This window comes from Papio anubis, chromosome 1, assembly GCF_008728515.1.
Source record: "Papio anubis isolate 15944 chromosome 1, Panubis1.0, whole genome shotgun sequence".
Lineage (NCBI taxonomy): Eukaryota > Metazoa > Chordata > Mammalia > Primates > Cercopithecidae > Papio > Papio anubis.
The window spans coordinates 120072887-120098390 of NC_044976.1; the positions used below are offsets into that span (position 1 = coordinate 120072887).

At 43.7% G+C, this 25504-nt stretch overlaps 1 protein-coding gene, 2 non-coding genes and 2 pseudogenes across 4 annotated transcripts in view; all 5 read right to left on the reverse strand.

The window, feature by feature from the left end:
* Nucleotides 1–4057: 4057 nt before the first annotated feature.
* LOC103888446 overlaps nt 4058–25504 on the reverse strand; it is a 44231-nt gene continuing 22784 nt past the window's right edge. Inside the window, exon 4 of the mRNA XM_031656292.1 lies at nt 4058–4692. Within this exon, the coding sequence (XP_031512152.1) occupies nt 4604–4692 (89 nt within the window). The 3' untranslated portion in view covers nt 4058–4603. The remainder of the gene's footprint in view (nt 4693–25504) is intronic.
* TRNAN-AUU lies at nt 12288–12361 on the reverse strand. Its single transcript has one exon. It is a non-coding gene; the product is annotated as a tRNA-Asn (tRNA).
* Nucleotides 13784–18104, reverse strand: LOC103888439 (annotated as a pseudogene). Its single transcript, XR_002515906.2, has one exon. The product of XR_002515906.2 is annotated as an uncharacterized LOC103888439 (transcript).
* On the reverse strand, nt 13973–14116 carry LOC116271856 (annotated as a pseudogene).
* On the reverse strand, nt 15154–15225 carry TRNAE-UUC. The gene has a single exon. It is a non-coding gene; the product is annotated as a tRNA-Glu (tRNA).

The window sequence follows — 25504 nt, forward strand, 5'->3', positions numbered from 1 at the left end:
CAAAAACAAAAAACAAAAAAACAAAAAAAACAAAACAAAAAAACAAAAAACTAGCCAGGCGACGTGGCGGGCGCCGGTAGTCCCAGCTACTCGGGAGGCTGAGGCAGGAGAATGGCGTAAACTCAGGAGGTAGAGCTTTCAGTGAGCCGAGATCTGGCCACTGCACTCCAGCCTGGGAGGCAGAGCGAGACTCTGTCTCAAAAATATAATTTGCTCTTGTTTATGCCAAGAAATTTAGCAAAATATATCAACATCCTTGAATATATTTATCTAATTTATTGCAATATTCTATTTCTTAAAAGTTGCCCATAGAGATTTATATGTAAAAATGTATTTATAATAACGAAAATTTGAAAATCGTAACACAAACTAATAGTACTTATTTTAAGAAAGGCAGTATTACTGTGTATTGAATGACAGTATGGAATCTAGAGGAAGGTAACTTGGCTTTGGGTCCCAGTTCTTCCATTGGGTGACTGTGTAACCTTAGACAACTTATTTAACCTCGCTATAATGTAGTTGTCTCATCTATGAAAGAGGCTGTGATTAATGTTAAGTGTATTAATTTATGTAAACTTCTGAGAACAGCACCTGCTACATAAGAAGTGCTCTATCTAATGGCATTATTTTCTTTACTATTATTATTTTTTTTACTGGTCTCTTTTCTCTTATAGATAAATATGTTTTAAGACAGTAATTTTGAAACTTTATGTTTATTACATAACTGAGGTTATAGAATCAAATTAGTGGTCTACCTCAGCAGTTTTTAAATTTAAATGGAGAGCAGATATAAGAAGAGAAGATTAGAATAAAGCATACCCAGTCTGAGTAGTCCTTATTTAAAGTGAATATTTTATTTCAATTTGTATATGTGCACATGCATACTAGGTGTCAACTAAAATATATTTGTACTTTTTCTTGCAGACAGAACTATGAAAATAGAATACACACTCAATGAGCTGACCAACTGATTCATAATATCTTTATTGGAGAATGAATTTTCTTTTTCTCTCCAGGCCCCCTGATACCCATATCTGGTGTTTTTGACATGACTGATTCCTCTCTAGAGCCAGAACTATGGAATCTGAAAAGAATCTGTATTTCTTTTAAAAAATAAATATATTATGACACTTTTTATTTTTGTTTGCCTTTCCTTTCTTGTATCCAGCCTGAAGGGAGAAATTAGAAGAAACAAATTTATTCAAAGTAGGAAGCTATAGGGTTTTGTTTTGTTTCATTTTGTTTTTCATTTTTACCTCCACCCCTGTTGACTTGGGAAGGGCAATTGGAGGAGATTATTTTCCAGAGTGATTTGGGCAGCAGAGATAGAGGGGCCTGAGAATGGGAGGCATGGCACTGCAAACACAGAGAATAGCTGGGAGAAGATGGGAGAGGAGAGGAGAATAAATGGTAAGGTGGGTGTTGAAACAGTTCAACTAAGAAGTGGCAATCATAGGGACATTTAAATTTACATTTAACCAAGTACCTTCTAACTCAGAACCCTAAAAAATCCCTGCAAATGTTGCAAAATTCCAATTTTCTTAAAAGAAAGAAAGAAAAAGAAAAGAAGGAAGGAAGGAGGGAGGGAGGGAGAGAAAGAAAGAGAAAGAAGGAAAGAAAGAAAGAAAAAGAAAGAAAGAAAGAATGAAAGAGAGAAAGAAAGAAAGGAGGGAGGGAGGGAAGGAAGGAAGGAAAAAGGGAGTTAAAGGGAAGGAAAGAAAGGGGGAGAAAGGGAAGGAAAGAAAAGGAAGAAAAAGGGAAGGAAAGACAAGGAAAAAGGCTGTTGATAATTTGATCTCTTACACCACCACAAATATTTATTCCAGCTCCAAGATTTTATCCCAATGTTTTAATCATATGGAACTTCATAGTTCATTGAACATGCAAAGAGCCTTTTCCTGTGTTATGGCAGATCTTCTAATTGTTCAAATGACTTCCCTGTAAGTCAGGTTTCCAAGCACTATTTCAATTTAAAAACTATTTATTGTATACATTACTAAATCTGAGACATCATATTTGGTGTTTGAGATACAACAGTGAAAAAAGCAAAGATCTTTGCCCTTGTGAAACATGCATTCTAGGACTTCTTACGTTTTAGATCATTCTATAAAATGATCATTCTTACCTAGTACAATTCAAGCTCTTAGAAGTCAAAGACTATGCTGTTCATTTGACAAAAGTTTCTGTGCCATGCACCAAACACTTATATACATCTCTCTAACCACATCAGCATCAGAGTTTCTAGCAAGAACAAATATTCAAAATCTGACAAAATTATAATTGAACAAATTAATACACAAATAAATCATTGCAACTAATTTGTACGTATTTTTCATGTACTTTGTAAAGATAATTCCAGTGAGTGATCAAGGAAGCTAGATAAAAATTTGTTATGAAGAAAGCACTAGAGACAGAATTCACATTCCTATTTCAGCATTTTCTTTGAGCAAATAAATTAATCCTCCTGAATCTTAGTTTTCTCTTTTGTAATATGGGTTATTATAAAGATGATTGGACAGCGTAAGTAAAAAACATAACCCAGAATTATAAGAAGCCCTAATTAATTATTTCCTTCCTTTCTTCCTTCATTTCTTAAGACTGATGCTGGGGTAGCCTTTTTGACCATTCTGCAATATCTCTAATGTTCTTTTTTCTTGACCTTAAGACCTCCACCTGAGCGTTATTTTGTCTCCCCATCCAGCTACTTTTCCTATTACCACCTTCCAATCCTTCGCTGTCATGTATTTGTAAACTGCAATTCGAAGAAAATCTCAACAATTTCTGAATTAAATATAAGATAAAAGGCATAACTAGCTAAGATATTTGAAATGACATAATTATGTCCTAAGGTTTTAGATAATTTAATTTCTTCAAGTTGTCCACTGAATAAAGACCAAATCTCCAATATGAGAGAGTTTCACATTCTTTAAAATATGAATCCTGGGGTACAGAGGAATGCAGTTTCTCTGTATCTTAATCATGGCCCAGGCCCTTTAAGGAAAAGTCCAAATAATTCGCCAAAACTAGCATGTTCCCAATATATTATATATCTTCCTGCTAGTCTCTTAAAATTTTTCAAGACAGCAACAAATGACTTACTACTTCACTCCCCAGAAAAGTGGTCATTGTGCCTTTTCTATATGGGCTGGATCAGCTACAACCCTAATGAGTATAATTAATGGGTTTTTTTTTCTGGTTCACATTAGCATCAATGCCTGCTTGGTAATTTTACTATCTAGCACCCTAGGAAGCTATGACCACATTGCTTCTGACACATTCTGCCCTCCCTCAATTAGCAACTATGATCCAAGGGAAAAATGCTCCTCAAGGCTTTTTTGCCAAATAGATAAACTACACAATAGACTCAGGAAATTAGTTGGTTTCCTATTTTAGATTCTTTGGTGAAGTGACTCATTAAAAATCTAGAAGCTACTGGAAACACAATCAGCAGAAAAATCTCCCATGGGCTTCCTCCTACAGTTCCTGATTTTTGCCATTTGGCTGGAGACAAGAATGTTTACTCCTTAACTTAAGCCTCTATTTCAAGGGAAGGAATATATTTTGAGAAATGGCGGAGCAATGGACTAACAGGTGCTTGTAGATCCAGCAGTGACAGCAGCAAGGAGCAAATCTGGGAGATGCGGCACAGTGTGGGAGAACTCACTTATAGTGTCCAGAGACAGCACTGATGTATTTATGTATTACGAAGTTCAGTTTCAGTCATGAACTGTGTTACATTTAGGCGATCTGAGCTCAAATAATTGGTAATTTTTACCTTAAGAAATTAATCCCCCAGCGAGGCGCAGTAGCTCACGCCTCTAATCCCAGCACTTTGAGAGGCCGAGCAGGGGCGGATCACCTGAGGTCAGGAGTTCGAGACCAGCCAGGCCAACATAGTGAAACCCCATCTCTACTAAAAATACAAAAATTAGCCAGGTGTGGTGGTGGGCGACTGTAATCCCAGCTACTCAGGAGGCTGAGGTGGAGAACCACTTGAACCTGGGAGGCGGAGGTTGCAGTGAGCTGAGATTACACCATTGCACCCCAGCCTGGGTGACACAGTGAGAGTCCATCTCAAAAGAAAGAAAATAAAAAAGAAAGGAAGAAAAAAATTAACCCCCAGAGGAGGAAACATAGAAAGCAGTGACTGCTGCACGTTTTGATGTGGGATTATGAGAGATATGCATATGTCACTATAAAAAAATACAGAAAATAAATACAAATTGGATTATGGAGGTCAATAACTTCTTAGAGGTGGTTATGTTTGAATGAAGTTTTGAAATCTGAGTAGTGGGTAGACAAATGATAAGAAATCATAAATTTTGGGAAAATACATGTAAAGGTAAAGAGGCATGAAACAATATATTGTATTAGAACAACAAGTACTTTGGTAGAATTTTTAACAAAGAGTTAAAATGTACCTTCAAATCTGTTAGGAACTACTGAGAGTTTTATAATCTGGGACATAATTTAATCAGATTTTTATTTTAGAAAGATGATGACAATGATAATAAAAATCAACACTAAAATAGTGCTCAGCATATGCCAGACAACTTTTGTAAGTGTTTAACTCATATTTTCTAATTTAACCATCACGACAACCCTAAGACTTCCCTGGCAGCAGTGTGAAGAATGGGTTAGGGACCACAGGACTTGAAGTTTTTGCAGTAATCCAGAGAAGACTGGATGATCCTGTAAAAATAGAAAAGGAATGTGATTGAAGAACTTTTCGCCAGTGGAATCTATAGGACACAATGGGTGGTATGAGGGTTAAAAAACGAAGTGGTGAAGATGACTTCCATGTACTTGGCTTGTTTGCTGGGATGGATGGAGTTAATATGAAGGTGGCAGAGCAAGATTGGGGGGCGTAAAATTGCAGGACAGTCATGGCCATTCATAAAACAGATATTTCTGTTATGCCAGGCACTATACAAGGAACTGGGTCAACAAAGCTGTGTCTGATACATAAACCCATGCTGTCAGTAAATTCAAATTCATTCCAGAGAGAAAGCAGAAAAAGCATTTATACCCCAAAAACTCAGGTAACCAACGCCAAAATAGACAAATGGAATTACATCAAACCAAAAACCTTCTGCACAGAAAAAGTAACCATCAAAAGAATAAAGAGATAGCCTATGTAATGAGAGAAAATATTTGCAAACCATATATCTGACAATGGGTTAACATTCACAATATTTAAAGAACTTTAAAAACTCAATAGTCAAATAACAAATAACCCAATTAGAAATGGGCAAAGAATCTGAATAGACATTTCCCAAGACATATAAATGGACAGCAGGTATATGAAAAAATGCTCAACTCCACTATTCATCAGAAAATGCATATTAAAACCACAATGAGATACCACCTCACACCTGTTGGAATGGCTATTATCAAAAAGACAAAAGATGTAAAGTGTTAGGGAGGATTTGGAGAAAAGGGAACCCCTACACACTGTTGACAGTTGTAAATTAGTTGACAGCCATTGTGGAAGTCAGTAAGGGGGTTCCTCAAAAAACTGAAAACAGAACTACCATATGATCTTGTAATTCCACTACTTGATGCATATCGATATAAAATCAGAATGTCAAAGAGACATTTGCACTCCCATGTTTATGTAGTATTATTCACAATAGTCAAAGTTTGGAATCAACCTAAGTGTCTATTCATGGACAAATGTATTAGGTTGGTGCAAAAGTTATTGCAGTTTTTGCCATTGAAAGTAATGACAAAAAGAAAACACAATTACTTTTGCATCAACCTAATATGAGAAAATGGGGTGTATATACACAATAAAATATTATTCAGCCATATAAAGAAAGAAGTCCTGTTTGCAATGACGTGGATGAACCTGGATGATATTATGCTAAGTGAAATAAACCAGGCACAGAAAAACAAACACCATATGATCTCACACATATGTGGAATCTAAAAACGTCAAACTCATAAAAGCAGAGAGTAGAATGTTGGTTACCAGAGACTGAAATCGGGTGAGTGGTTGAGGGGAGAGTTTTGAAGATGTTTGTTACAGGGTACAAAATTTCAGTTAGATAGGAGAAATGATTTTAAAAGCTCTACTGCATATCATGGTGACTATAGTTAATAATAATGTATTATATACTTAAAAATTGCTAACAGTAGATCATAAGTGTTCTCACCACAAACAAGTACATGAGGTAAAGATATATGTTAATTAACTTTATTTAGCCATTCTACAATACATATGTATATCAAAATATCATGTTGTACACCATAAATATATATAATTTTATTTGCCAATTAAAAAGCATTTTTAAAACAGCATTTATACAAGCCTTCTTTGCTTGTCTCCAACTCATCCAGTTCTTGCTTCAGGGGATTTGTACATATCGATTCTTCTGTCTAAAAGGATATTCCCTTTACCTGACGACTTTTACTTACCCTTCAGGTTACATACAGGTTAACTGTCAGTTTCTCTGGGAAACCAACCCTATGCGGTTCAATCTAAATTAGGTTTATCTTAGCATTCTCTCCTCTATCCCCTGCATGCACTTTTTCTTCAGAGAATAAACTTAAACTGGTAAAGTATGTTCCCTCATTTTTCTGTTTACTGGGACTATCTTGAACCAGATAATAAGGTTTATGAGGGCAAAAACCACATTTATATTGCTCATCACATTTATTTGTTTTGAAACAAGCAAACTGTTGGTTAGCTTCACAGAGTATAAGAAGGCATATAGAGAATCAAGAATAACAAAATTAGAAATGATAATAATGAAGAGGTAGGCAGAAACTAGATGATAAATCCATGGCAATGAAGGACTCTTGGCATTATCTTCTATGGCAAAGGGAGTCACTGGAGAGTTTTCCACGGGTTTTCTGGTCATTCTAGGAATCTAGCCTTCTATTAATATAAACTCAAGCCGTTTTCTTGGAATTACTTGAGATATTTCAGCTAGTAGGCAATGCTAGTAGCTTCCTTGAAGAGAGCAAATTAGTATGGTGTTTCAAGAACAAATGTGGGGGCTAAGACAAACTAGTATGTGAAGGACATACATGTGCATCAGGAGGAGAACCACAAAGTGGCTCCACCTCAAACCAAAGAAAAACAAAACAACTCCAAGTAAAGGCAAAGCTATTTCTTTTTTTCTTTTTTTTTTTTCTTTTGGAAAAGATATTTCAATATGTAGGTTAAGGAATCCGGGACCAAAAGGACCACCAAGATTTGTAGCAGAATGTGTGGGACCAAAGTTTTCTGTTGTCTTTAGGAAAAGAAAAGTAGGGATAGATGGATTTCCTGCTACTTTTTTCCTTTTTCTTTCTTTTTTCTTTCTTTCTTTTTTTTTTTTTTGGATATATCTTTTCTGTCAGGGCTCTGACATGACGCTCAAAACCCACCAGCTCCTGCAGCTTCTGGGAGCCAGAGAGAATCAGGCGGGAGAATTCCACACATGGGCACTTAGTTACTGGAAACCCTGCGTGAGATGTGAGATCCCAAAGCCAGATTGGGGGTCCCTAGGGTCTTGGCTTCGGGGCTAGGCGTGGAACCATAAATGAGGGTTCAGCCTGTCTGCCTGAGGGACTGTGTTTCCTGGCGTCTTTTTCACTCAAATTTTCAAAAGCAGTCGAATTTCTTATATTGGAAACTCTAGTTGTTAAAAACAGTAGACGCTAACATTTTCAGGAATGTGTCTTGTGCCAGGAGCTGGGAGGGGCTTGTGTAGTGGAGTGATGACATGTTCCCTTCACATGTGAAAGGTCCCCGGTTTGAAATTGGGCGACAACACCCTTGCTTTCCTGAAGGTTGGAAATACGTAGGTGATTCTAAAGAAACATGAAAGGAATGCCATTGCTAATCAACAAACCTGCTCACAGCGAACCTCATTCCTTGTCCTGCTAGTCAGAGTGGTAAGGAGGGAAGGGCACATTTGTCACCACTGGGCAGTCATTTCAGCAAGGGAGGTTGAGGGCAACACACCAATGTTGTTTTAGATCAGGAAATCTCACAAAGTTCTCTTCATTCTCTTCCAATGCCGGAATTTCTCCATGGGCTGACAATGTGATTACATCTCTGAAAGCTCAGGAGTTATTTCCTGGGGGTCCTGCTTGGCTGCCCTCCGTCTCGGAGCACAGATGTGGAACAGGTTGATTTGTCTGAGAAAACCAACCTGAAGCTGCATCTGGATCTCAAGCCAAGGATATGGAGTCAATATTCCATATTCACACAAATTAGGAGTGTGTGTGTATATATATATATATATATAGAGAGAGAGAGAGAGAGAGAGAGAGAATCTCGCTCTGTTGCTCAGGCTGAAGTGCAGTGGCACCATCTCGGCTCACTGATCTTGGCTCACTGCAAACTCTACCTCCCAGGTTCAAGTGATTCTCCTGCCTCAGCCTCCTGAGGAGCTGGGATTACAGGTGTGTACCAACACACTCAGCTAATTTTTGTATTTTTAGTAGAGCTGGGGGTTTCACCATATTGATCATGCTGTTCTCGAACTCCTGACCTCAGATGATCCATCCACTTCAGCCTCACAAAGCACTGGGATTACAAGAGTGAGCCACTGTGCCCCGCAAAAGTAATATTTTTAGGGCTCTGCAGTTCACAACTGTAATCCCAGCATTTTGGGAGATGGAGGTGGGCGGATCATCTGAGGTCAAGAGTTTGAGACCAGCCTGACAACATAGTGAAACACCGTCTTTACTAAAAATACAAAAATTAGTCAGACATGATGGCATGTGCCTGTAATCCCAGCTACTCCAGAAGGTGAGGCGGGAGAATCGCTTGAATCCAGGAGGGAGAGGTTGCAATGACCCGAGATCACGCCAATGCACTCCAGCCTGGACAACACAGCGAGACTCTGTCTCAAATATTTTTACATTAACAATGCATACATTTCCCTACCCCTAAATAATCTTTCTCAGAAAACTCCAGAGGCTTCAGGAACCAACAGTTTTAATAGACGTAATTCCCAATGTGTGGTGTACAGGTCCTGGAAGGCTCTCACCCACTTTCCCACTCTTGTCTCCTGCTTTGCCTTCTATTCTCCTTGACAGGTCTGGGGTCACTGCACCCAGGGCTTGCTTTACCTTCTATTCTCTGGAGGAAGCGCTTAGGCACTTGGGTGCCAGACTGCTGCTTGGAACCACTGAGTGGCCAGCACTGGTGTAACTGCAGGCCAAGGTGTCTGAATCCTCAGGGATCTGCCCTTTACCCAGGTCAAAGATCCAAGGACTCTCCTCACAGCTTTCTGCCAGCCCGCTCCAGATATACACATCTTCCTGGAGGTTCAGTTTCCGCCCAAGGCCCAGCACAAATGTCATGGATCAACCTTGACTTTATGATTTTTTGCCAGGACTTCGTGGATCCACCAGTATAGATGAATGTGAAAAGGTTACTAGTTCTAAAGGTTATAAACCCATAGATACACACCAGAACTTATCTCCCACTCTGGAAGGTGAGTGGGGTGGGTTGGAGGGGTTGTTGCTGCCCTTCAGGCCAAGCACTAATTCCTCCAGTATCACAACCCTGCCCTCAAGGCAGACACGTTGGTGAGGAGACAATGTATTACCATCTTTTATTCCAAAAACGCCAATGGGGCCGGGTGCGGTGGCTCACGCCTGTAATCCCAGCACTTTGGGAGACGGGTGGGTGGATAGCCTGAGGTCAGGAGTTCGAGACCAGCCTGGCCAACATGGTGAAACCCTGTCTCTACTAAAAGTACAAAAAATAGCTGGGCGTGGTGGCGGGTGCCTGTAACCCCAGCTACTGGGGAGGCTGAGGCAGGAGAATTGCTTGAACCTGGGAGGCAGGGGTCACAGTGAGCCGACGTTACAGTGAGCAGAGATCATACCACTGCACTCCAGCCTGAGCAATAGAGTGAGACTCTCCAAAAAAAAAAAAAGGCGGGGGAGCCAATGGGATTTTTCTTTCGCACATTTCCTCAGCTCACAGTCGCCCTGCACCTGGCTGCTGAATCTCTATGTAGACCAGACTCACCTCAGTAATAAAGACTCCAACAGATGCAACAAATGAGGTCATGTTGACAGTGAGAAAACAAAACAAAAAAAACCCTACATACTTTGGCCAGAAACTGAACCTAGGGAAGAGAAAAACATTCCACCTGAATCACTAATGCTGCTAGTTTAAAAAATGATCCTTAGCTTATGATACATTCAATACTTCTGGATCTGATTTTGTTCACCATTCACATTAGGCCTAGGGTTCATTCCAGACTCTTTTACAGACATGCAAATCAACTGGTTCAAACTGAATGTAATGGCCCAACTGTTTTCAGTTACACTGAACCCCCAGTTCCATGTGGGATGGAAGGGAAAGCCAGCCTGGTGCAGAATTGTTTCCAGGCTAGGCACAAAGGAAAGGATCGGTGGCAGACTCCCTGAATTGAGGAAGTGAAGCTAAGTGTCTGGGGAGAGCAAGACAGTGTTCATAGGACAAAGATCCAGTGAGAAGATAACTAAGCAGAGAGAGAATCTGGGCATATGTACAGGTTCTGCCACCAGTATTCAGCAGAGCACTAGTCAGTGCATGATTGTGAAAAGAGTAGCTGACTAGTACCAGGGAAAGAAACATCCAAGAAAATCATGGAATGGCGTCTGGTAATCACACAGTGTAGAAAACAGTATCTGTTCACACCAGTCAGACTGGAATGATTCATAATTCATAATGCTTTTGTAACGAGATATAATCAGCCCTGGACTGAGCACTACTCCTGAACCACGTAAAAGTTCATAAAAGCAAGATCCAAAAGGATCCAACTGTTTACAGGTTACTTAAGTGCACCCCAGAACAAAATTCAAGATGATTTATAGGAATTATAAAATATAACTTTCCAGCTGATAAGGAAAAAAAAAAAAGGAATTTAAAAATAGCTAGTATGCAAGCAGGTAAACTTCACAATGTCCAGCATCCAATTAAAGAATATCACGTATGCAAAGAGCCAGGAAACGATGACCCATAAAGAAGGGAAATAATCAGTTAATCAGAATTGAACCAGACCTAACATGATGTTAGAATTAAGAAAGAGGACAGCCAGGCGCAGTGGTTTATGCCTGTAATCCCAGCACTTTGGGAGGCCGAGGCAGGCAGATCACCTGAGATCAGGAGTTTGAGACCAACCTGGTCAACATGGTGAAATCCCGTCTCCAGTAAAAATACAAAAATTAGCCGGGGATGGTGGTGCATGCCTGTAATCCCAGCTATACGGGAGGCTGAGGCAGGAGAATTGCTTGAACCTGGGTGGCAGATGTTGCAGTGAGCTGAGATTGTGCCATTGCACTCCAGCCTGGGCAACAAAAGCGAGACTCCATCTCAAAAAAAAAAAAAAAAAAAAAAAGTTAAAGGAGTCCTCCAGGCAGAAGGAAACTGACACTGGCTGAAAATCTGGATGAAAAAAAAAAAGACACTAGAAACGACATCTACATAGGCAAATATATAATTTTAACATCTGATTAGCCGGGTGTGGCGGCTCACGCCTATAATTCCAGCACTTTGGGAGGCTGAGGCAGGCAGATCATTTGAAGTCAGGAGTTCAAGACCAGCCTGGCCAATATAGTGAACCCCCCACCCTACTAAAAATACAAATATTAGTCTGGTGTGGTGGCCTATGCCTGTTATCCCTGCTACTCAGGAGGCTGAGGCAGGAGAATCGCTTGAACCCATGAAGCAGAGGTTGCAGTGAGTCAAGATTGTGCCACTGCACTCCAGCCTGGCTAATAGAGCGAGACTCATCTTAAAAATAACAACAACAACAACAAAAAACCCAAAACCAAACAAAAACACATCTGACTGTTTAAACGAAAGTAATAAAGATGGACTGTAAGGTTTATAACATGTGTAAAGTAAAATGCATGACAATAGCATAAAGGCAGGGAGAGGAGTAATGTGAAGAGGTATGATACCACTTGAAGGCAGAATGTGGAAAGCAAGGCAGAATTTTTGAAGTTTCTTTCTTCATACACTTTCAGGTTCCCATACATACAACCTAGTTTTTTTCTGGAGGGATCTTATTTTTTAGGAGGCTTGGAGAGGCACCTTTTGCTTTGTGTTCTCATGGGATGCACAAGACACAAGGCAACAGTCTCTCACTTTTAAATACAGTGTTAGGCCTGAGGAGAAACAACTGTAATTTTTTTTTTTTTAATGAGATGGGATTCTCACAGAAGTTCATGTGGTGTTGAATTTCTGAGCTCAAGTGAGGTTTCCTTACGTCGGCCTATCAAAGCGTTGGGATTAATAGGCGTTAGCCACTGTGCCTGGCCACAAATACCAACATTTAAAAGGACGTCCCTGGATGGACTCGAACCACCAACGTTCCGGTTAATAGCCGGAAAGGCTAACCGATTGCGCCACAGAGACAACTTCAGTTCTTTACGTTCAACGAAATAGATTAAGCGTTCACTTTCATCTCAACGTAGATTGAGCCATCACTAACTCTAGGGATTGCCATTCGCTTTCTGCAGGACAAGTGTGCAGACTACAAAGCTTTGGAAAACCGGAGAGGGTGGGTTGACTAATCGTGTTGTTGCGCGTTAGAAATGTGTATATTGCATGACTCTGAAGCCAGAAGGGCAGCCGAATGGCCTTCAACCTGCCTTGACCCTCGCCTGCTTCAGAAGCCAGTGCCTCTGGAAATGCCTGGATCTGCGACCCCAGCCTGAGCCTAGTAGGGCCTAAGGGAAGCCAAACGCCCCGACGGCTCTGTTTTCTTGCGCCGCCTTCAGGCAATCATCTTCTCCCCTTGCTCTCCCCTCGCTCAACTCGGCTTCAGTAGATCGGGTCGGTGGGGCGGGAGGGGGAAAGAGGCAAGGGAGTCAAAAGGGAAAAGGTGAAAAGGAGGAGGGAGAAGCAGGGGAGACCAGGACGAGACAATGGGACAGCCCAGGATGCCCGTGCAGAGGGCACCGACTGGATGAAGAGAAGATGGGACATGTATCAGAATGGAGAGGAGAAGACGTGAGAGAAAATCACAAGAACCTGTAGCTGCCCAAGAAGAAAGAGGTAAAAATCGCATACATGTTTTTACATTAAAAAAAAAAAAATCGGGGGACCGGGCGCGGTGGCTCATGCCTGTAATCCCAGCCGTTTGGGAGGCCGAGGTGGGTGGATCACTCACTTGAAGTTAGGAGTTCGAGACAAGATGGGCCAACATGGTGGAAGCCCCTTTCTACTAAAAATACAAAAATTATCTGGCCCTGGTGGCGCACGCTTGTAGTCCCAGCTACTCGGGAGGCTGAGGCAGGAGAATCGCTTGAACCTGAGAGGCGGAGCTAGCAGTGAGCTGAGATCGCGCCCCTGCACTCCAGCCTGGGCGACAAAGTGAAATTCTGTCTCTCAAAAAACATATATAAATAAATAAAGAGGGGTGGGGAAGCAAAACGACAGGCAGTAGGTGTGGGGTGCTTTGGGATTCTATACTGGTTAGTACTCTGCGTTGTGCCTGCAGCAACCTCTGTTCTAATCCGAATCCTGGTACAGTCAGACTCTATCTTGGACCCACTGGGGCGAACCCATGTGTCTTTTGGTTTGCTTTAATTCCTGCACCAGCTGCCGCCTTTATTTGCAGCCAGAAAGCCAGAAAGCAGGGTTTACCGCTGGACCCACAGTGCCATATGGTCAGGGGAAAAGAAGGAAATCCAATAGTACATAAACAAAGGCCCAAAGAGAAACCGTCGAAGTGCTCTATGCCTCACCGTTTAGCAGAAAATATCAAGCAACTCTCAACCTAGCTGGTCTGTAGCTTCCACGAATGAAATAATGTATTTATTACAGTCTTTCTGGTTGAGATATTTCAAATATTTGGTGGAACTTTTAATTAGAGGGAGAGATACTCTCGAGCGTGGAAGAAAAAAATGAGGGGGTGTGAGGATGGGGCGACTTTAGGACAGAAAAAAAGAGACAAGGAAGCCACGTAAACATTTTCGGGTGGGCGTGAGGCGATGTCAGTCTTGAACCCCGTTACGTTAGGTAAAGAGGGCAGCCCTCTTCTAGCACAAACACCGTTTCTCACATTGAGGAAATTACAGGAATCAGCAACTCTAGAGTGCGATGAAGAAGCTTCACTCTGGGAGAACTCCCTTCGTGACCACGGTCTCTACTCTGCCAGGTAAGTGGGAATGAGCGCAGGCCCTGCAGGGACAGCACAGCCTCCTCACCCTGGCCGGACGCTCAGGGTCACCACCCTACCCACTGCCGCCCCTCGCCATTCTTCCAAACCACTCTCAGCCAAACATTCCACCGACAGTCACCCCACACCACAACCCAGGCCGACTTTCAGCAGCGGCTGCCGCCCCGCAGCCACCGCGCACTCTCACCCCCGCGGTTCTGCCCGCCGCCTCTGCCCCAGTCTGTGCACTTCACCTCCCTGGCTCCCGCTCTCTCCTGAGCTCACAGTGGACGCGGCGTTCGTCCGAACCCCTCTTGGGAGTACTGAATGGAAAATGGGGAGCGTGCGCAAGTGGTTGGTGGAGTGTAGGCTTTGTGGGATTTAACTGTGAGACCATCACTTCGACGTCCTAGTGCTGGTTTTCACACCTGCCTTCTGTTGGGGCACCGGCAACAGTTTTCCATTTGTGCCTACTCCACCTGCTGTCTTTGTTGGCTCAGCGAACATCGCCTCCCTCTACCGCTCAATCAGCAAATGGGACCGCCGACGAGGACCTCACCAGCTGCTCACCCTCCTCGCAACCTCGCGGGCATCGCCTCCAGTCGCCTCGTCCAAAGGCCTAAGCTGCGAACGTTAGCTGCGAACGGGGGTGAGGAGGCTCCGCTGACTGGCCGGTACTCGTGTCCAGGGCACGCACAAACGCCACGACTTGGTGTGGCCTCTCTCTTAATTCGCATCCTGGCCAGATAGGCGCCTCGTGGCGGCGGCGGCAAAGAGGGTGGGCTTATTGGGTGGCTGGCATCTCTGCACTGTTGTGTACACCTGAGTGAGACGCTCAGTCGCTCTCTAAAGCCGCCTCTGCGGATGACGGACACGGACATAAATAGGAGCAGTGTGTCGTGAAAGGTGGTCCACCATGACTTGCCCTACTTCGCCCGGGTGTGCCCCTTGCTGCGGAGGCTGTTCTGCATCTGGCCCTTGGAGCAGGCCGACTGACAGTGTAATAAAGGAAGATTCCCGCGGGAAGGCGGCCAGTGCAAAACAATTCCCTGACCGGGAATCGAACCCGGGCCGCAGCGGTGAAAGCGCCGAATCCTAGCCACTAGACCACCAGGGAGATACGCAAAGGTGCTTTCTCTCCTTTCTTCGGTCTGAAGCGACAGTTTCCCTGTACTCTGGCAGGACTTCGGCTTTGTGAGGGTCGCTCTTTGCTCCTGGAGTCGTCTCACATGGCCGTTGCTTCCCTGCTTTCTTAAAAAAAAGAGCCTGCAGGCGACACACCGAGGGCTCCGCGAGGGACACCAAGGCCAGAGTCCCGAGTCCTGGAGCGAGTTGCAGCGACCCCGCCGCAGCTCACCACTGGCATAGAGATGCGCCTTTGCGAGGAAGCAGCAAGTGGAGAGACCGTCGCGGGTCGCCAGGGCCGGAGCCGCGCACCGGGTTGCCAGGAGGAGCCGGGAGCGGGGAGGGGCCCGGGGTGAGACGGGGATACCCTCTGCATCATAAAGGACCCAGACCCCGGCACCCCCAAGATCATAAAGGACTCGGATGCGGAAACCGAAACGGCTGCATGGGAAACTCTTTCCAGGAAGGCTCCGGGGCCCTCAACTGGTCTCCCACCTTCCCCTGCAACCTGTGACACCTGCCATTTTCCCGTCTTAGGAGATGGCAACGCCACCCTTCCGTTTGCTCCGGGCAAAACTTCCAGAGTTCCCTCTGACGCTGGAGTTTTTTCCTCAGATCCAAGATCCAATTGGTCACCAACTCGTGATTTACCATCGGCCAAGTGTGTGGGCATTGATCTACACGCAAGTTTCTCCACCTCCGCGGAATGGCTACTTCGGGGTGGGGATGGGGTGGGGGAGGGGCCCTCCCGCGGTGGATTGTAAGGTGTTTAGCAACATCCGTCGCCTCCGCTGACTAGATACATGCCAGGGGGTTAACATTCTCCCTCCCGCTTTCCCCCAAGTCGTGGCCTAGCATCTCAGCGGGGATGGGAGAGGTGTGTGAGGGCGAAGCTGCCCCGTTGAGAACCACTGGTGCGCAGCTGTCCTGCTCTCTGAACTTGTGCAGAGGACTCTCCAGGTGAAGGCTCAAGGATCGATCCAGCTCGAGACACGCTCGCTCCCCCTCACAGTCGGATCTTAGGATTTAGGCTTTAACATCTTGACATCATGAGATTCGAAACCTTTAGGTCTTTTCTTTCGTTCTGTCCTCCAAATCGGCCTCTTCCGAGCCTGTTGACCAGGGCCAGCCAGGCAAAGGGCTACGTTCGCTCAACGAGGCTCCTCTCGCCCCTCCTGCAGTTTCAGGCCTCTTTCAGTTGAAGAGAAGCTTTATGGGCCACTACAGCTGCTGCATAACTGCATGTTGCATGCAAGCCCTAAATTGCTGATTTTTAAACAGCCTGATGGGTTCACAAAGACAATTTCTGAATAGTCTTAACAGCAGAGGTGCACTAAAGCCATTGTGCCCTGCAGCCCAGGATTCCAGTAAGTTCTTTCAGGACCATTTATGGAAGATTTTTGGAGTTGTCCTTGGTAACTCCCAAGAATGTTTTGGTTAGGAGTAGAATTTTAGATGTCATGGATTTAAAAATTAAAACTAAAACTCTGGAACTCATAGAAAGATGAGAATGCATTCACTATCCTGAGTAGAAAGATTTCTTATAGAATAGAACAGGCTTTAAAAATAAAGAAAAAATATGGCAAAATTTCATCAAATTAAATATTTTGAGAACTGAAATTAAAATCCGAAGCCACCAACCAACTGGACAGACCCCTTCTTGGTCAAGGAGACCCCAGAGAAGTCTTAAATACTGAGTTCCTGACCAGTATTTGGAAGATCAGACACCTGTCCTTATACTCTTTCCCTTTTGTGGGTTAGACACAACTGACCAGCATTATTGTTAAAATAAAGATCATAAGACTGACAGAACAGACTCCTTACCATAGTAAGATACTATATTATAAACAAGACCTAAGACCATGCGAGGCAAAGTTAAGTTGTGCACCCCTCAACTTAAAGAATAAACTATGTTCTAACTGCCACAGGTTTTTTTCTTCTTCCTTTTTTTCTCTAGCTAAACAAGCACTGGCCTTGAGATAATCAATGCTGAAGCACCTGCAGCTCACCCATTACCATAAACTGGCTGAGCCCTCCCTACACAAGCCATAACGACAGTTTTGATTGGACAAGAGACTGATTTCAGTAACTTTCTCTTGATAAGAGACCACTGATTGTGAACTGGTTCTGGACAGTTTACAGAGGCTGTGCACCTGATTGCCATTGTGTCCCTGCTTCACCTATTGAAGCATAAGGCCTAATTATTATAATGTATTGAAATGCTGTCTCCACCCCAAAGTGAACATCGGTTGCATGTAACAGGCATGTTTACTCAGCATGCATGCAGCAGGATCCCTTCACGAATATTCAGAGCTCCTCCTATTCCCTGTTGAATATGTATATGTGGCCAACCAGATCAACATAAATCCCTATTCTCCCCTCCCCTCCCTGGAAACCTACTTTTCAGGTTTCAGCAGGTGGGTATGCTCCCAGTCTGTCAGAATGGCCGCCTTGCAGGCTGTAACCCTTTATAAAAAATAAAATCTCCTTTCTTTCTAAATTTATAAATTGTGTGATTTTTCACTTGACAGCTTTCAGTTGTCAGTCCTGTCACTGACTGGGAAAAGTCATTTGCAATATATTTATTTGAAAAATGACTCAATTCCTGAATATATAAGAGAACTTTCATAAATCAGTAATATAGAGCTAAGCCAAATAAAATCGGGCAAAATATCCAAATAGGCCTTTGAAAAGGATAATTTCTTATATGTTGGAAGCCATAAGAAAATATGCTTCATAGTATTGCTCATTAGGCAAGTACAAATTAATTCCACACGGAGACATCACTAACCACTCATCAGTGTATGGTTACTTTTTTAATTTTCTGAGACAGGGTCTCACTCTGTCACCCAAGCTGGAGTGCAACGGTGCGATCTTGGCTCTCTGCAACCTCCCCCTCCTGAGTAGCTGGGACTACAGGTGCATGCCACCATGCCCGGCTAATTTTTGTATTTTTAGTAGAAACGGGGTTTTGCCATGTTGGCCAGTTTGGTCTGAGAGCATAGCTACATTTTAAAAAGTTAGTACACCAAATGCCGACAAGAATTTGGTGCCACTTCAACTGTCACTGCTGGTGAAAAAACATTCTAGAAGACTGGCAATTTATACCAATGTCAAACTTATACTCAGGTCATGACCCAGCAACTGAAGTACTTCCATGAATCTCAAGTGCACAAAAAGACTGTTACAAGAATATTCATCACAAGAATTCAGTAACACCACAATTGAGAAGTGATCCATGAACTACGTGGATGTATCTCATGAGTATAATGAACATAACTGCAGAAAAAAGGCCAGATACAAAAGATATGTCCACTCACTCATGCGAACTTTAAGAACAGGCGATTGTAACCTATGGGAATAGACATCAGAATAGTGATTAAGAGGACACAGGGTGAGAATTGCCTGGAAAGGGGCTCTAACAGGCCTTTCTCAGATGATGGCAATTTTCTATAACTTGAGCTGGGTGGTGATTACATTTATCAAAATTAAATTGCACTAAAGATTTGTGCACTTTATGTGAATTGTAGTTTACTTACTGTTCTTATTCCTTGAACCCGGGAGATGGAGGTTGCAGTGAGCCGAGATTGAGCCACGACATTCCAGCCTGGGTGACAGAACAAGACTACATCTCAAAAGTACTAATAATAGTAATAATAGTCTTAACAGCAGAGGTGCACTAAAGCCATTGTGCCCTGCACAATCTCATTTTATGAGAATTTTTATGCTCTCATAAAAATCAGCAGATGGGGAATGGAGGCAAGCTGGTGTCGACCATGACAACTGGTTTAGATTTTATTGTAAACTCACTAAAAGCTCGTTCTCATTTTGTGTTTTTTTAAAATCCCACTGATAACAGCTGTTTTCTCTTCCAGAAAGACTATAACCGCATTATTTCATCAGTGGAAGCTACAGACAAAGGGTCCTTGAGAGGCAGCATCTTCACCTATGGGATTTTTTTCTGCTCAGTTGTGAAACTAAGAGCATGTCCAAGTTTTCCTTTTGGCCAGGCCGCCCCCTAGTTTATGCACAGTGGGCTAAACTCCAGAAGCTGGTGCCCTTCTGGGCCAGCGGTTTACTCTGCTCTCTGGAGGCTGCTAGGATTAAAGGCGAAGCAAATGACAGGTCTATTAGCCACAATCGCAGGATACAAAACACTGCTGTGACTCACATTAGAACCCAGGTTGCAGCAACCACAACTAGAAGTATTAACCACTACACGACCACAAAGCCTGCTGACAACCATTGTACTTCTTACATATATATATATTTTTTATGTAAAAACACTCATACTATTTTCTATGCTTTATTCTTGGACGTCTGCAGATTTTCGTGCTTTTCTCTCTTTCACGTGCATCTCCGTTACTCTCTCCCCACTCTGCTACATAATTTTAAAAAGTCTCATCTCTCAGGATCCGGCCACTGCCTCTACAACAAGCCTCCTGGGAGGTCTTGTTGTCCCATCTACACCTCTGCCTTCTTTCACTCCTTTTTTTTTTTTTTTTTTTCCCGGAGTCGATGTGTTGTCCAGGCTGGAGCACAGCAGCGCAATCTTGGCTCACCGCAACCTCCGCCTCCCGGGTTCAAGCGATTCTCCTGCCTCAACCTCCCAAGTAGCTGGAATAGCAGGTGCATGCCACCACATTCGGCTAATTTTTGTATTTTTAGTAGAGATGGGATTTCACTATGTTAGCCAGGATGGTCTTGAACTCTTGACCTCAAGCGATCCATCCGCCTCGGCCTCACAAAGTGCTGGGATTACAGGCGTGAGCCACCGTGCGCGGCCAAATTTCAGGCCAACACCTGTTGACACACATTGCCAGACACACGGAATCCCTCGCGAACACCGATGGGCCCACAAAACTCGCGGAGGCCGCGGTGGCTGACGATGTTAGCAAATTCGGTCCACGGTGTCTGGGGTACAGCCCCGAGGGTCCACTGGCCACCTCTGCTCAAGGACCAGTCTCCGCCGCTCCTCTCATCTCCACGCAGATTCTTCCCCACACACCTCCCCTTTCTTTGGGCCGCCGAGGCCTCTTGGACCTTTGAGGTGACTGCCCCGCCCGCAGCTTCTCTCCTTCCTGGAGTTTCATTTCTTGATCCTCTCCATAGTGGCTCAGCGGTAAGCCCAAGGTCCAGCACGCGAATCAGGAACCTGATGGTTCTTTGGGTTTGCAGGGATCCGTCCAGAGAATAGATGAAAGTAACAGGTACCAATATCAAAACTGCAGTGACTCACCAGAAACACTTCGTGCTTGCCACTTTGCTAAGCCGTTTGTTGAGTCCAACAACTGCACGGGTCCTGGGTTAGTCTCCTGAATGTCTTTTGCCGCTACTTTGACCAGTGTTGGCAGTTTACTTTGTGGTGGCCAAGCCCCTAAATGCACTATTTGGTTATGGAGTATAATTTTGCACGGAAGTTAAAAAGGCAACCTGACTGCATTGGCCAGAAATTGAACCCGGGTCTCCCGCATGGGAGGCGAAAATTCTACCATTGAACTACCATTGCCTCTCCCTACCAACTTCCTGGAGGATACCCAAAAAGAGTATCTAGAAAGATTTATCAAACTAATTCATTTATCAGATCAAACTCTTAACTCTCAGAAAGGTCTTTCTACCTGCATTACAAACCCATGTAATAAAATACCAGAAATTCATTCATGTTTCTTTTTTCTAATCCTAAATCTTCAATTGTCAACCTCAAACTGCTGCCTTAGTGGTTCTGAGAAGGTAACCTAACTGGTAGTTTAGGTAAGTAAAGTTCTAATCCAGGGAGGAAATAAGAAGCAGAAGCAGAATTAGAAGAAAGAGGAAATAAAAGGACAAAATCAAGGTAGAGATAATGAAGAAACAAAGGTTGGTCCACTGAGTTAGTCTTTTGTTGCTGGTTTTTTTGGCAAAAGAGTAATGACTGGTCTTGTAATCATTATAATACTATTATTCGTCTGCCTGAAGATGTATAAAGCATTTGAAGGAAATGTGATATGAAAAGATTAATAATGCTTGCAGTCAATATTTCATCGTTAGGGAGAATCCAATTTCCTAAGTTACTATGCTTTGACATATTATCTATGTAAGGAGTAGACTACTTTAAGGAAATATTGATGGTCAAAGTATTAACATATTAGTCTTCTGATGAAGTTCAAATAGTAGAGAGATTTCTTTCCTCAATTTTCCCTGGAGAGATTAAACTGAAGAGAAAAATCCAGAGTTTGCCCCACATGTTGGGTCTGAGAGTTGTTATGACTTTTTCAAAGACAGGAGCTGTGTGTGACATGGAATCATGCTTCTTCTCTAGCTGAGAAGCCAAGCTAGGTCCAGGCTGGGTCATCAACTTGAGCCCAACAAGGAAATCACCCTTCACATTGACCTCGCAGAGCTTTGGCTGTTCTCTGTTCTTTGCCCAACACCCAAGACACACACCAGCTCTGGCCAACAAACCTTCACATATTGTCTATGTCAACCAGAGCTACATTTATTCCCAAATCTCCTTCTAAAATACAAACCTGTATTTTCTGCTCTCAACTTTTAAATCTACAAAGGCCTCATATGCATCTCAGAGTCACAGATGCTAAAACTCAACACAACAGTGAGTTCCCTGTCAGCATCATGGATCCCCCTCTATCTTAAAACTCAGTGATCAGACCCAAGCACAGCATCTCCCAAAGAGTAGTGTCCTGGGTGTTTCAACGATCACTAAAACCTGTTTCTACTCCTGCCTAGCACACTTAGGCTTGCAGACTACTACCTTCTCCTTCTGTCCTCACATGGTGGAGAGAGAGAGAGAGAGCACTTTGGTCTTTCTTCCATTTCCTATAATGACACTGATCTCATCATGGAGATACCATGGTCATGACCTCATCTAACTGGTGAGGACCACCATCCATCCTATTTACCAAGCCAGATCTTTCTTTGGATAAACTCTCATTTTCACAACACAACAATTTCAGTTCAATTCAAAAAACAGTGTTTAAGTTTATTGGATACTCAAGCTTACTGCCACTTTATTACCACACTTTTCCATCTATCAGCTCTTGCATCCATTAACATAAGCAGAAAAAAACTGGACTCCTGGCCAGGAGCAGAGGCTCATGCCTGTAATCCCAGCAATTTGGGAGGCTGAGGTGGGCAGATCATGAAATTAGGAGGTTGAGACCATTCTGACTAACACAGTGAAAACCCATCTCTACTAAAACTACAAAAAAAAAAAAAAATTAGCTGGGCATGGTGGCATCCACCTGTAGTCCCAGCTACTTGGAAGGCTGAGGCAGGAGAATCACTTGAACCCAGGAGGCAGAGGTTGCAGTGAGCCGAGATCACACCATTGCACTCCAGCCTGGGCGAAAGAGCAAGACTCTATCTCAAAAAAAAAAAAAAAAAAAAAAAAAAAAACAACTGGACTCCCTAGAGCCACTGTAGTATGCACCATTCACTTGCCACACTGTATGCTGAGTGACCCTTCCACAGCTTAAATCCGCACATAACTTCAGCCTAAAACCATGTAATGTCCCTTTATTTTTTCAGTACAATGATTAATACCGTCACCCTGCTTCCCTCTATGCTCATCATTCTAATAGCTCTTGCCAATACTCAAATCCAGGAGCAGTAAACTACTTGACATGTCACAAACTTCTCACAGATTCACCCCAGTGGATTCCCCAGTGAACCAGCTATCTTAACTCAGGTTTCCATAACAAAATACCACAGACTGGTTGGCTTAAACATAAGAAATTTCTTTCTCACAGTGTGAGAGGTTGAGAAGTCCAAGATCAAACTGCCAGCTGATTCGGTTCCCTGGTGAGGGCTCTCTCCCTGGCTTGCAGACTGCTACCTTCTCCTTCTGTCCTCTCATGGTGGAGAGAGAGAGAACACTTTGGTCCTTCTTCTGTTTCTTATAATGATACTGATCTCATCATGGAGATCCCATGGTCATAATCTTATCCTGATTACCTCCCAAAGGCCCTACCTCCAAAATACCTTCACCTTGGGGTTTAAGGCTTTGATATATAATTTGAAGGGGACACAAACATCCATTCCATTACACTAGCACCTGCATTTGCAATCCAGTCTCTGGGCCAGGCTTAGCAGTGTAGAGCCCAAGGCTTCAATTGACAGGATTTTTATGCTCTCATGCTCTGATTCCTTGGCTCTGAAAGCTTCTAGAACCAGCAGGGTGCTACATCCTTCAGCAACTATGCTGTAAAACACATGGTGGGTAAAAGAGTGCCCTGTTAAGTATTTTGGTTATGCCCCCATTAGTGTGCTTGGCTCAACCTATTAATAGTAAGTAGCGATTCATATTCACCTCAGTACCATCCCCTGCAGTCATCCTATCCATTCCATTCTCCTATCCTTGGCTTGCTGGTTCAATACTCTTAAGTGATGTACTCCTGGTACTCTCCTTTTTCCCTCAGAGATATCTTGTGATTTCTTTGATTCTCTCCACCTCTACAGGTTAATAAGTCTACTTTTTAAAAAATCTGTAGAGGGATGTTGGGAAACTGTGGGGAGAGCCCTTGGGCTTTTCGCCTGGGTGAAGTGCAGATTCCTGAAGATTCTGGGCCTTGGCCTCCAGCTGCACTAGTGCTGGCCACTTAGCTGTTCTCAGCAGCCTCACCTGGCGCAATGGTGCTGAAGCGCACTGCCTGGAGGCCAGAAGGCCAAGCAAGAGTCGGTGGCTATGGCCTGGAACCCATTTAGGCAAAATTGAGGGCGCTCGGGGACAAAGCAATAGAGAAGGGTGGGCAATACAGGATCTGTACACCACACGTTACGAATTGTATTTATTGAATTGTTGATTACCTAAGCCTCCGGAGAGTAGTTTGGACACTTAACGGTTTGCTGAGGATTATTTGGGGAAGGGGTATGCATGCAAATGTATATACATAATTCGTGTGATTTCGGAATATCGAATCTAAGAGTTCCAGATGCAGATTTAGAACCTTTTTAAAAAATGTTTTGTTTTATTGTCTCGCAAATCAGCCAGATCTGCAACTGGATCAGAGTAAAGGGAAGCCAAGCGGGACCCTTAGGAAATGCGCTAAGATATCCACTTTCAGTGTCAGCCTGTGAAAATTCAGGAGATAGAAGAGAATGAAGAGAACTTTAAGGAGTTTCTGGAACCAAAGCTAATATTAAGCAGGCCTGCTGTGACACCCTCTTATTGGCAGACCAGTGGAAATTGAAGCCTGATCGACAATCTGTCTAGATTGATAAGGTCTAAAATGTATCCACAGCTTCAACTACTTTTCTGTTTGTTTCCCAACCTCGATTAAACTCACTAAATTTAGAGGCAAAACCCCCACATTTCCGCCCAGTTTCGAACCAGGAACCTTTCACCTGTGAGGTGAACATGACAACAACCACACTACGGAAACTACATACACCAGATAAGACAAAATATAAATCATGAAAATCTTAGATCAGCCATTTCTATTATAGTTTCCAAAGTAAGAAATTCAACTGCATTTCCAAATTCGACTGAAAAAAAGTCCAATAAGCACCAGCCATAAAGACTACGACTCCCAACAGGCCCAGGCTTAGCGTTCCACGCCTACCCTCCAAACGAAGACCATGGGGACCCATACCTGGGCTTCGCGCATCCTCCCGCAGGGTATCTAGTTCCAGAACTAAGCGCTGTGTGCGGGATCCTCCCAGCTGACACTCTCTGGCTCCCTGAAGCTGCAGGAGCCGGCGGTTTTGAGCGTCCGAGCCCCGGGCGCCCCGCGCCACGCAGAAGTGTGGACGCCGCCCTTCCATGGATGCCGACCCCGCCTCGGGGCCTTTTCCCCGGCGCCGGCCGTTGGGGCTCTTGGCTCTTCGCGTCCTCCCAGGAACCGTGGGACCTTCCTTGCCCTCCCTTCCGCAGGCCGAGGGGCGTGAGCTGCGCGCTCTTTCCTCGCTGGCCCTTTGGCCTCAGGGCCTCGACGTCTTCCTCCCAAAGGGCTGTCTCTTAGTCTGCCGACTCAATTTAAGTAATAGTTAACGACGCTTTCAAATTTTAGCAGGTACCATAGCAAAAGCTGTGACTCTGGGCACTTGGCTATTTGAAAATATGGGCACATCAACTCAGGCCAAGCCACGCCTTCATGAGGCCGAGTAGAAAACCCTGGAAGACCCGGGGACAGCTCACTTAGATTTCACGATCGCTTCTCTCTCCCTGGTCGGTCTTCTGATTCTTCTTGAAGGGCATTTCATTTTACCCTTTACAAAACTGAAACGTATTATATTTCCTTTTGGTAATTTTCCTGTTCAATAGGGTTATAGAGTGT